The sequence below is a fragment of the Crassostrea angulata genome, chromosome 1 (assembly GCF_025612915.1).
Source record: "Crassostrea angulata isolate pt1a10 chromosome 1, ASM2561291v2, whole genome shotgun sequence".
Lineage (NCBI taxonomy): Eukaryota > Metazoa > Mollusca > Bivalvia > Ostreida > Ostreidae > Magallana > Magallana angulata.
Window position 1 is genome coordinate 32,182,584 of NC_069111.1, and position 13,731 is coordinate 32,196,314.

Here is a 13,731-nt window from a genome sequence, read left to right on the forward strand (position 1 = left end):
TACATATATATAAATACACAAAATAAAAGCACTACCTACCCAAATAAATGAACAGTCAAGATTTACTGCTTCTTCATATCCTAGATTTACCTTATGAATTTTACGATTGTCATATTTTAGAATTTAAATAAGTCTCGTTTTTCATAATTAATCATTTAATGACCTAAGTAATTGTAAAAATGTAACTACGTAACAATTGCCCCACCAATTGGCATGTCAAAGATTTTTCCCTTTTTCGTTTTGTACAAACGATTCAGTTAAAACTTTTATCACTTTTGTACATGTTTAGATATTGGTGATTTCAATAAATAACCATTTTTACTCCTTAAAGAAGAGTTATGTTCGACATGTATTGGATGGGGTTTGAAAGGCAAACAGACATTAAAACTTTAGACATATTCTCAATACACATTGCGATTACGAGAAGGGAATTTAGAACTGTAGTCTCCACGGATGAACAATGTATCCAGTTTTGTTACCAAACAGACTTTTACGTTTTTTTTCCCCTCTGCGTCTTTACATTTATATATTGATGACTTTCAGCCTGAAATTAATTGCATTGACATCAGAGTTATCGTCCTTAGGCTTGGCTTTGGAATCAAGAAAATGAAAATGTTCGGTGTTGACTTTAAAATCAAGAATTGAAAATGATTTGACTAGTTACAAATACATTTATGAAATTTACAACAATCATACACGCTTGACACCCAAATTCAATAAAATGGTCCAATTCAAAATACATTTTCTTTAAAAAATTGACCTTTGATTATCCATCCGCTAATAACATTTTCGAATTATTCAAAATCTCAAGTTCGCATTCCGCAATTTTTTTTTAAAAATTTAAGTTTTTAGTTAAAAACTACATCAATTTAAAAAAAAGAGGTGTATTGGTGAACAATATTTGCTGCGAAACGTACGTTACGTCGTATGCATCAGTTTTCATTGAAAATTTTGGTTTGGGTTGAGTAAACTTAGATAATAATTAATCTTCAATAACAAAAGCAAGTCAGTTTATGTTCTTTAGTGATAATGCAAATATTTTTATTGTCACTACGTATTTTATGAATCAATACAGTTTTAATATTGTACTCTTTATTGTTTTCCAAATAAACATGACATATTATTGATATATGTTGAAAGATTTGGGAATATGCCACAAGAAATATCACAGCTGTCCAGTAAAATAATTGAGTCAAAATAAATAGAGAGTGCGCTATAGAAACTTTAAATGAAATGTTTTTCATCAATTGTGAATTTGTAATAAAGTGCCATTTAAATTATATGAAGCTATCAAAGAGAAAATAGGGGATAACATCCTATGTATACAATTAGACAGAGATTTGTGGAGGGTATACCTCAAAAGTATGGAGAGCCGTTCGGAGCTTTTTGGCACGGATTCGAATTACGGAACATTTCAGTCCAGGTGTACAATTCGAACCTGTATTCAACCGGTGCTAAAGATCCAAATGAAGACGTCTTAAAGATCATTACCATTTGTGGTCTACCTCTGTCGGTGGATGATAGTGCTGTCATAGAGTCTTTGGAAAAACTCAATGTTTCTTTGAAAAGTGAAATAAAATATGAGAAAATTAGGCATCCCGTCACCCATCGTATGACAAGCGTCCTTAATGGGAACAGATTTTTATATGTCCAACCGCTTCCGAATAAATACTCGCTTCCGAGAATTGTATATTGCGCCGGTCCTAAGTGCCGCTTATACCATCATGGACAGGAAACCACTTCATCCCAAGTCCAGTGCTTTAAGGGAAAAGCCTACCAATTATTTTCCCATAGAACTCCATACAAATGTTATGACCTCTCAGTACTTTACTATAATAGTTTCAGTCAAATCTTTGGTATCATTTGAAACTTCAATTCAAGACCTTTCAGGAAATGACAAAAAAAATATAGGGTCCCGTGGCGTTTATAGGTCAAATTTGCAGTTGTTTACAACTTACAGCGATCCGCAGTAAATGTCACTCTACATAAAAAATCAACCCCCACCCCTACAATTTTTCCTAGTGTTGCTATATTCTTTAAAATATTCCCCCATTCCATCATTTATTTTAAAAACTAATAATTTTACTACAAAATGAGAATTGTCACATACCTGAATTCAGCCAATCGCCTAACGCCTACCCATTCATTCCTTATTACAACGTTCTATAACTTTTTCTCTGATGTAAACATCCGGGGGTTTGGTACTCTCATTCCTATACTTAGAATCTTACCTACCTCAGAATTAGTCCATTTGCTATTTTTTAAAGACTTTAGACCTACCTGAGTTTATGTATGAAATTTGAGTCCCATGAGTCCAATGTCATGGATGTTGTCACTAGCTCAATTGATGACATCATGCTGCAGATGCTGGCATTACAGGGAGTGAATGACATTCAGACCTCTGAATCTATTTGTAAATAATTAGTGCCTGGAATCAATAAAATAGTTTGTTAACTACTTGTTTTTGAGTATTGGTATTATCTATATGATAAAATGTCAAAATTTTATTAATTTCCTAATAAGGGTATATTCTACCCAGGTTTTAAGAAAACCTCCTAAGATTGATGAAATCCTAGTAAATTAATCAAAATATACATGCTTTATACTGACAAATTGGTAAAAAATGTTCATATCATGAACAATCATCCATTATTGATTCTAATAAGCCAAATAATTCTAATCAGGCCTTTCCTGTTGATTGAGCATGTGCGAACAATATCACCACCCCCAGTGTAATGCAGCTTACAGAACTAGCAGGTGCCCCCTTATCTTTCTTTAAAACACTATTCTAGCAAACGAAAAAGGACATAATTTTGATATAATATTAGAGCTAGGTACCTGGGGTAATGAACAGAACTGTTTAATTGTAAAATTATTGAAAATTAAATCTAGAAAAGGCCAAGTTCTTGCCAATGTCAAAAATCAAGAGGGGTAACTATTCTAGTGTCAAATCACAAAATGCGCCTCCAAGTACAGAGACAGAAGATATTATGCTGAAAAGTTTACCTTCATTATATAGAAGAATGTCCATCGTGATGAATCAGATGGCTACCGACTGTCCGACAGCATCAATATGGGGCAAAATGACCCCGCCGCCCTGCCACTATCATCTTCCAAAGCTGAGGCGGCTGAACAATGGAGATCATCCTAAGTGCACGAATGAGGAAAAATCAGAGTTATAAGTTATTCATTGCACAAAACAATGTTAATACATCAAATTTTTTCATATATTCCTTACAAATAAAATATATACATTCTGATTACACACATAAATACAGAATTTAATGATCTGTCAAGGGTGGGGTACTTAAATAAACACTATTACATGTAAATACATGTAATAACATGTAATGCCAAATGTGATTTATGCAGTCATAACATAATTCAAGTAACTCATCAAAAATTACATACAGTCAGTCCAAATAAATAGAATTACATCATGTTGAAATTCTGAATCACTCAGTCAGTTAGTCTAAGGGAAGTAACTCTAAAAACTGCTATCTTGCAATGGACACTGTTGACAGTTTCAAGCAGTTCTAACCATGAAAACTTTACAAAATACCCCTACTAAACTCATAAAACATAATCATTCCAATAACATATACCCCATACTAGGCTGACATGAGTCCAATGTGTCATAACCCCAATTTCCCATTCATGTGCAATAAACATGTGTAACACTCCCCTCCCCACCCCTCTCTTAAGAGGAGTGGGTGGAGAAAAAAAAGGGGGGGGGGTGAGAGACACTCATTCCTTACCATATGTATGCCTAACATGTACTCCTGGCTAAATACTCACAATCACAAATCTAGGGATAAAAAAATGAAACATGGTAACTTACCAGGTGAAGGCACTAGATGTTGACAACTGCGGTAGTTTCAGGGCGTGTGGGCGAGACCGTCTTGCACATCAACCTTACTCAGGTCAAGACCATTTAGGCGAGGGAAAAGACTGCAGAACTCCTCTACGTGGATAGCTGGGAAGCATGGGAGGCAGTATTTGATCCAAATCACTCTGCTGGTCCAGATGCAGAATACCCGAACGATGAAGATCTGCTGAAAAATAAACATTAAGATGACATTAAATTGACATTAAATAGCATCAGGTCATAAATTTGAAAAGAATAGACATTTTTTAATGCATTGCAAATACGATGCTTACAAAAAATAAGAAAAACAAATAAAAAACCTTGTTTACAACATAATTGTTGTCCAAATTATATTGACAGATGATCAGCAGACCTTAATTGAGCCCATCAATTATGAGTTAGATATGAATTTAAAAATTTAAAAAACAAGCAAAGAACTGCAGAAATGAATTGCTACACATGTAATCAACAATAATATTTTCTAATTTAGAATTCAAACCAATATTTCTTGCTTTTTCTTCTTTCCTGGTCCCTCTAATTTTACTCTTTACACATATACAATACTCCAGTCCCCCTCAATTTTAAATTACAGCCACTCCCATCATAAAATTTAAATTTAATGAACTAATTTTACTGCAAGTGTATTGAAATGTCAAGTCTGTCCAAATAATCATGAAATATTGACATTTGTTTGACTTTAAAGAAAGAAAACATGAAAAAAATAGGGTCTCTATAGGGAAAAGCCTACCAATTATTTTCCCATAGAACTCCATACAAATGTTATGACCTCTCAGTACTTTACTATAATAGTTTCAGTCAAATCTTTGGTATCATTTGAAACTTCAATTCAAGACCTTTCAGGAAATGACAAAAAAAATATAGGGTCCCGTGGCGTTTATAGGTCAAATTTGCAGTTGTTTACAACTTACAGCGATCCGCAGTAAATGTCACTCTACATAAAAAATCAACCCCCACCCCTACAATTTTTCCTAGTGTTGCTATATTCTTTAAAATATTCCCCCATTCCATCATTTATTTTAAAAACTAATAATTTTACTACAAAATGAGAATTGTCACATACCTGAATTCAGCCAATCGCCTAACGCCTACCCATTCATTCCTTATTACAACGTTCTATAACTTTTTAGGTCACCTGAGTCACTCAGGTGACCTATTGCAATTGGTCTTCGTCCGTCGTCGTGCGTCGTGCGTCGTGCGTTAACAATTTTACATTTTTAACTTCTTCTTGGAAACTACCAGGCCAATCGTTACCATTTTTGGTGTGAAGCATCTCTATGGTAAGAAGAATCTAAATTGTGAAATTTATGGCTCTACCACCCCTGGGGTGCCACAGGCGGGGCCAAATATGCAAAAAAAGCCAAATTTTCAAAAATCTTCTTCTCTACTTCCACACATGTGAGGAAAAAACTGAATGCATGGTTATGATGTCCATGAGGCCCTCTACCAAAATTGTGAAATTTATGGCCCCTGGGTCAGGGGTTCTGGCTCTAGGGTGGGGCCAATATGGCCATATAGTAAAAATGTATTAAAATCTTAGAAAATCTTCTTCTCTACTCCCATATATATTTGTTAAAAACTAAATGCATGGTTATGATGTCCATGAAGCCCTCTACCTTAATTGTGAAATTCATGACCCCTGGGTCAGGGGTTCAGGCTCTAGGGTGGGGCCGATATGGCCAAATAGTAAAAATGTATTAAATCTTAGAAAATCTTCTTCTCTACTATCATATATATTTGTTAAAAACTAAATGCATGATAATGATGTCCATGAAGCCCTCAACCTAAATTGTGAATTTCATGACCCCTTTGTTAGGTGTTCATGCTCTAGGGTGGGGCCAATATGGCCATATAGTAAAAATGTATTAAATCTTAGAAAATCTTCTTCTCTACTCTCATATATATTTGTTAAATACTAAATGCATGATTATGATGTCCATGAAGCCCTCTACCTAAATTGTGAAATTCATGACCCCTGGGTCAGGGGTTCAGGCTCTAGGGTGGGGCCAATATGGCCAAATAGTAAAAATATATTAAATCTTAGAAAATCTTCTTCTCTACTCCCATATATATTTGTTAAAAACTAAATGCATGATTATGATGTCCATGAGGCTCTCTACCTTAATTGTGAAATTCACGACCCCTCGGTCAGGGGTTCAGGCTCTAGGGTGGGGCCGATATGGCCAAATAGTAAAAATGTATTAAATCTTAGAAAATCTTCTTCTCTACTCCTATATATATTTGTTAAAAACTAAATGCATGATTATGATGTCCATGAGGCTCTCTACTAAAATTGTGAAATTCATGACCCCTTTGTTAGGTGTTCATGCTCTAGGGTGGGGCCAATATGGCTAAATAGTAAAAATGTATTAAATCTAAGAAAATCTTCTTCTCTACTCCCACACATGTGGGCAAAAAACTGAATACATGGTTATGATATCCACAATCTCCTTTACCTAAATTGTGAAATTCATGGCCCCTGGGTCAGGGGTTCAGGACAGGGGGGGGGGGTGGGGGGGGGCAATATGGCAATAAAGTGTAAATGCATATAATGTTTAAAAATCTTTTTCTCTATTCTCACACATCTGTATAAAAAAAAACGACTAATAATTATGTTTACCAGGAAGTCCTCTACTGAAATTTTAATTTTCATGTCCCCTGGGGTATGGGTTTTGACTCTAGGGCAGGGCCAAAATGGATGTATAGATGTTAATGCATATAACGTTAAAAAATTATCTTCTTTACTCCCACACACCTGAAAGGAAAACTAAATTCATTATTTTGTAGACCAGATCTTTTAGTTTTTCACCAAAATTATAGGTTTCACAGTTCTTTTTGAATTAAATGTAGTTGTCATTACAAATTTATAATTTTTCTACTCCAGTATGAAACCTAATTAATTAGATGCATATATGAGACTCCATGACAAGTTTGTGTATTGGATATATGCTACTCAGGTGACCGTTAAGGCCAATTGGCCTCTTGTTCTCTGATGTAAACATCCGGGGGTTTGGTACTCTCATTCCTTAACTGTTGGGGAATTGGTCATAGAAAAACCAGCTGCAAAAAGGCGAAAGCCTGTAGAGTGTGTCAGAAAGAAGGCCACGAACCAGGGTCACCTGATTGAAAGCATTTTGTACAGCCATCAGAAACGGTCGTTGCTTCCAGGGGAGAGACTATCCTTTATCTAACTTTTACCCTTGTGAAATCAAAGCCTTCAGCGAAGTTCACTAATCTGCTGAACACGCATATCAGTTCACAAAAGCAATAAGATCGGGAGATATGGATGCTGTGCAAAAGATCAGGGAGTCCTCCACAGCTCTAGAGGCCAAGCGGATTGGTCACACAGTGAAGGATCCAGTGGGGTGGAATGAGGAGAGGGAAACTGTCATGGAAGAGGTAATTATGCTTAAAGCCGACCAGGTGAAAGGCTTTCGCGCAAAGTTGGAGATAGCCGATCCCAAGTCTGTTTTCGCGGAAGCAACGTTTGACACCTTTTGGGGAACGGGGCTAGATGTTACTGGCACTAAAGGCACCAACCCGTCAAAGTGGCCTGGAGATAACAAGCTAGGACTCACTGTAAAAAGGGTGGCGACTGCTAAGTGTGGTAGAAGGCTTTGGAGTGTGTCAGTGCCAAGGAAAGGAAGCCCAAACGAAGACAACCAAACTAACCTGGATAAGTTTATCAGGGAAGCAAGGAAAGATGCGGGCAAGAAAGGCGCTAAAACATAGCTTAGTAAGTGATCCAATCAACAACAACCATTATAGACGCTAATGAACACTAAACCTTTAACTCTATTTTCTTTAAATGCTAGAGGCTTAAACACTTATCAAAAGAGTATAACTTTATTTGATTGGATAGAAAATGCACAGTTCGACATTATATTTTTACAAGAAACTCGCTCAAGGAAAATGAACATATTTATAACTCACGGTGGTTCGGAGAAAAATATCACGCTTTCTCTGACTCTGTCTTCATTAGAGGTGTGTCAATTTTATTTAGAAAAAAAATGAATGTTGATATCATCAACAATCATCAGTCCGTAAATAGTAGAAAGCTTTTGATTAATGTTAAAATTAACCAAAAAGTGTTAAGTCTTGTAAATGTGTATGCAACTAATTCTGAAAAAGAAAGGCTTACAAGCCTGGATTGACAAATATACTTTGAATACAGATGGATTAATATTATGTGGTGACTTTAACTGTCAGGTAGAACATTGTAATGATAAGAGTGTTAGATTATTCAAAAAAGATTGCTAGGCTTAGAAAAAAATGTGTAAATTTTATTGAAGCACAGATTAAGTTAATTGAATCAAAACCTTCCAATGAAATAAATATGAATTATAAACGTCTTTTAGAGAGAGAAATTGATATGTACTATACAGAAAAATGGGGCATATAAAAGGGCGAAAAAAGCACATCGTACTTTTATAATCTAGAAAAGAAACATCAGTCTAATAATAATATTAATCAGATTCGTGATGAGAATGACACAGTTCATACAGATAATGATAATATAATGAAATGCCTATATACTTTTTACAATTCGTTATATGCTAGTATACATATTCCTGATAATGATATTGATTCCTATCTGTCAGATATTCAATGTCAAACGTTAACAATCGAAGAACAGGAAAATTGTGATAAAACTCCGTCTATAGAAGAATGTCAAAGAGCTCTAAATAATATGAAAGAAAATAAATCTCCTGGACAAGATGGTCTACCAGTAAAATTTTATTAATAACAGTGGGACGGACAACTTCGGAATGGACATTTTTCCGGCGTTGCGCACCCCTTTCCATTCATATTATAGATTAAATTTTTGGATTGACATGACGCGAATTTAATGATATTATATTACTAATTATAATTTTTAGATATTTGCGGGAAGCTTTGATTAATGATATTTTGGAGTCCCTTTACTATATCATTTGTGAATTGAATTTGTATCCGGTCATTCATTATTTGTATCTCAATGGTTAAAAGGGAACGATACCCGCGACTGTATCGAATGTTACAGCTTTAGTTGACGTTTGAATCAAGACTTTTCCTAATTCGTTTTAATGTTTTAGCGTAATTATAACAGAAAAATATGACATGAAAATCTATGAAAATTTTGAGAATCCGAACACTCCTTAGATAGGCACTGCAGAAATCTTCGACTCGTCTGGAAACAAGTCAAGTGATTATTCATTCAAGCACCTCTGGATTTATTAAAGAGTTAATTAGCAACGATATAAAACACATTCAAAACGCATTGGCAGTCTAGGGTGACGTATGTCATTCTCCATAACGGCGACAACATTATTGACATTCGTCAATACTTATGTTGAGTAAAATAACATGTGGATTAGTTTACAAAAAAATCATGTGTTATCATCTTCGATTTCCTCATTATCTGCCACTCTGTGGTCTCTCTTCCTTTCAAAGAATGCTCTCTTTAGACGTCGTAGAGTTAACTTTTTTTTAACATGGAGTGATTGGCCCTTTTCAAATTATAATTTCAATTTAGATTCATTTAGATGCACTTCATCATTTATGACTCCATGAGTCTGGTTCTATGTATCGGCTTGTTTTTATGATTATCAGTAAAGTAGGTTTAAAACCGTCGTTTTTAAAATTTGATTTGACTATTTCCTCATTAGCCAACTATACTTTGTCAAATCACACATTCCTGTAGTAAAAGAGGTAACAAATTTTATTATTTTATATTTTGCTCAGACTTTCAAACCAAAATCGAACATACTGTAACCACTACATTCTTAGTGTTTTAGAACCTCTACTCTTTACATAAAAAGATGTATACAATTAATGTCTTTCATTATCTCTAATGCAATGTTGATGTTGGAAAAAAAAAAAAAAGATTTATAGGTTGTCCTATAACAGTTTTGACCGTGTAGATGTTCAAGGTACAATTTTGTCAGACATTCTGCAGGAGGTACAAAAGATTACATGTATCTCGGCGTATTAACAAATATGCGGTAACGGTCGAGACATATGATGTCGTTGCAACAATATGTGTAAATGCAGTCAAAACTAGAAAATTAATGAACCATCCATAATGTAATGTATCTCTTTTTGCTGTGTATGTTTCCAGATTTACAACAAAAATCTATTACGCAGTACTTTAATTAAAGTTTTCTGATGTGCATTTGGGTAATTTGGGTAATATCTTCAGAAAAGTAAATCAATTCATTAAAGCATTTGGTCGCCATATTAGTTTCGATCGCTTCTCTATAGCTACTGCCACTAGGGTATATATTTCGGGTTGAGAAAGTTACGGTCAGTTGATTTCCGATCGGCGCATTTAGGTTGCTTCTAAATGCATTACCTACAAATTGTTGTAAATGTTTGTAATATATAATAAAGGAAACAACAATCAATAAACAAAATGTATTTATTCTTTGAAAGAATTTCCAAGGTATTCGTATTATTTCAAGATCTTAAAAATGTAAAATTGTTAACGGACGAGGCATGACGACGGACGAAGACCAATAGCAGTATATAAATCAAGTTAGTGTAATAGGTCACCTGACTAAGCTGACCTAAAAATCACAGTCGACGTTTCTTTTTTTAAGTTGAAAAACCCCCCAAAATGTTGAAGACATTTACAATTCTTTTCCGGTTTATAGAAGATTCAACGAGGTTATCTAAATGTATATTCTTTTGATTTCTAAAATACCTCCTCATTGTTAGAAAGTAAACATATTTTTTAAGTTCCTCGCAACTATTAAAGGGTTTCTGGGGTAAAAAAAAAATGTTGGTCGACTTCCAAAACATGTTTCTCAGTAGAATAGTTCACAAGAAGTGTGACTCTATATTTTGAATGGCATCAATGATGGTAATAAATCTGTATCTGATAATATACTCAAAGTGGTAGTTACCTTTACTATCTTTTTGTGTAAAATGTTTGTGTTTATTCTGTTGTTTAAATATGTTTTATAGTATAGAAAGTATAGGGTTTCTTTATTGGACATTTGACAATATATATGATAAAAAAATATCACACGTTAAGATTTCGCATGAATAATATAAAATCACATGTTCCAAAATATTTTGATTTCTTAAATTGCATAACTTTTATCATTTTTCAAGAAAATCTTCTGCCCGCTAAAAAATCAGCTCCCCTGCAAAAAAACAGTGTTCACAAGTCTGCTAACATCCGTTTTGTAGATACCAAGACTGCTCCCTAATAATTATGTCAAAATGTTCGATGATTTTTGTAAGTAACAAGTTAGATGTGCAAATGTTAGATTTTACTCTCGGTGTTATTCCTTGTCGGTCAAAAGTAAATGACATTGAACGTGAATATTTTTGACTAACTAACATAACTGTTGTTTGCTGTGTCTATAAAAAGCTTTCGTGTAATATCCCTTATACCATATATCTAAAGCCACTGTCACGATTTTGAGTTACGATACTGTACGAATTCAATAATCGCACTTATTCGGGGTTTATCGTAGAAATAGTCGTAGGCTTTCTTCCTTAATCTCAGCAAATCGCCAAACGCGGCGATTGTTTTGATCATGTTCAAGACAATCGTGACCACAGTACAATTTTTAAGTATTCGTAGACTTTCGCACTGCACTCGTGCACATAGTCGCAATAACACTTGAACATTCGTAGGAAATTCGCGAAATTTCGTAGTACTTTCGATGCTACAAATATCCTACGATCTACCCCGAGCATTCTACGAGTCCATGCGATTGTTTTTCGAGTCTTCCCCATGTGTCCTCCAAATGAAAGGGAAATGTAGTTCGATTTGATGCGAATAAAATACAAAAACAAGCAATTAGGGGCGAGTGCAATACGAGAACATTTGAGTGAACTACGAGTTAGTACAAAATACGAGGCTAGTTAGTGGTTGGCAATATAATTCTTTTTTTATTACTAAGTACATCGTTCGGTAATTACTAAAGTTTATTACAGAACTTTATCTTTCGAAATTGTACATTTACTTGTAATTTCCTTATTCTAAAATAATGAATTTTGTTCTTCATTGATAATCTTATTCAGGGAAAAACGTTAAAGTTACTGCTGTGGCAGCAGTAATACGTACGTTATTTCCTGAATATTTCGTGATTATTTAAACAGTTCATAAAATTAAACAATATCACGATATTCTTGTTGGTTTATCGATACAGTAATTAAAGTTCGTCAGCAAATTATGATAATAATTTTACTCAAAATTGCAAACATTGTCGTTTTATGTATTTTGTTGGTAATCTCACAAATTTACCACGAAATGTACGTGTTTTCTTCAATCTTTTAAAATCTATATGAATATAACTCTGATTACATTATGCATCTTATGTTTGGAATTTAAAAAAATATTTCCAGGTAAGTATTTTATGCAAAATTGCAATCATTAATTTGTTTAATAATCACTTTATAAATTAAAGTCGTCTTCCATCTTACCTGCTAGTAGGAGGATCTTAATTTAAAAGCGTTCGTTACTTAACCGCCGAAATTCGCACATGAATCGCCACAACTCGTCCTGTTATCGCACAAACATCGTACAATTCCGAGCAGAAATTGTAGTCGAGTCGTATTAGATTCAAAAAGCACCATCTGTATCGCAAGACTGACGATGCGAATAATGGTGATTTTTATCTTTTAGTAATTTGTAGGCAATCGTAGTATAAATCGTGACAGTGTGACAGGGGTTTATTGTACATACAGCAATATAACAATGTTCATGAAACTATAGTCTCGCGTTTCAATTTCAATGAACAAGTCTCGTGTATTTGTAATAGTAATGCAAACAAGAATAGAATTCCTGGGTCCCCCGCCGGTCAAACAGTATACTAGTATCGACCAAGGCTGATTTAGGAACTTGACCAAGGTATTAGTGGTATAAACATTTGGTATAAATTTCATGTAAATCCGTCAAAATTTGTAGGCCTGAGAGCGCTTACAAGGACAATTTTTGGATAAAACGGAGTCATTATTGTGGTCAAAGTCCCATAACCCCAACAAAAAGTATCGACCAAGGCTGATTTTCGAACTTGACCAAAGTATTAGTGGTATAAACATTTGGTATAAATTTAATGAAAATCCGTCAAAATTTGTAGGCATGAGAGCGCTTACAAAAAAGTGTGACGGACGGAAACACGGACCAACGGACGGACGCCCGGCATTTCTATGTCCCCGCTCCGCGATGCGGCGGGGGACAATTAATGTACGTATGTGTTATTTCAACGTTGGTGTACACATGTGCCCGATTTTTCCAATCGCTCATACAATATAATTGCTTTGTTTTGATGATATATGCAATTTGAATTATTGATAAACACCAGTTTCAAGCCAGCAAAATTACTCCGAAACACTGATTGCATATTTACCGTTTTGATATGCCCGACTAATCCCGAAGGAGTGTGTTTTAAAATTAACTAAGCTTGCTTTACTGGTATAGTGCGCATGTCTGTTTAAAATAGAAATGAGTATTTAAAGAACTTATGAAAAAAACTTCACTGATATTATGCTGCGAGATTAACAAACTGAAGAAAAGAGTACAATTTTGAAGAAACTTCCCCATCATGTTTTGATTGTTTCTGATAGCAGAAGGCCCAGTCATTTCAGAATTGGTATCGGTTCGCATCAACCTGTTTGCAAGAACTTAAAGGTCATCACCAAAAATGCCTCATTTCTAGGTTTTTTTTACAAATTCGTTAACCAAGTACTTTTAAGCCCTTGGTACAATAAAGAAAGATAAATACTTTGATTTGCTAAATGTATTATTCAATAGTTAAGATGTGATGCTTTGAGAGTTTGATAAACATTTATCACAAACAAATCTAGTTGAAATAAATATTTAAGCCGAAAAAGTGTATTCTTCAGTT

The 13,731-nt window shown here is 34.4% G+C and overlaps 1 protein-coding gene and 1 long non-coding RNA gene across 3 annotated transcripts; one reads left to right on the forward strand and one right to left on the reverse strand.

Annotated features, from left to right (window-relative positions):
- Positions 1–1,767: 1,767 nt before the first annotated feature.
- LOC128168842 (uncharacterized) lies at positions 1,768–4,053 on the reverse strand. 2 transcript variants are annotated; one of them, XR_008241464.1, is made up of 3 exons: positions 3,842–4,053; positions 3,007–3,128; positions 1,768–2,428 (listed from the first exon to the last, which is right to left on the reverse strand). It is a non-coding gene; the product is annotated as an uncharacterized LOC128168842 (long non-coding RNA). The 2 variants fall into 2 exon arrangements; XR_008241466.1 differs by having other exon boundaries at positions 3,007–3,147.
- Positions 4,054–7,168: 3,115 nt separating this feature from the next.
- On the forward strand, positions 7,169–7,618 carry LOC128192128 (uncharacterized). Its single transcript, XM_052864606.1, has one exon. It carries the CDS (start codon positions 7,169–7,171, stop codon positions 7,616–7,618), a length of 450 nt encoding a protein of 149 aa, XP_052720566.1.
- Positions 7,619–13,731: the final 6,113 nt, after the last annotated feature.

Excerpts from the sequence above, each read along its gene's own strand:
- LOC128192128 (XM_052864606.1), top strand. The coding sequence starts at position 7,169 with ATGGATGCTGTGCAAAAGATCAGGGAGTCCTCCACAGCTCTAGAGGCC.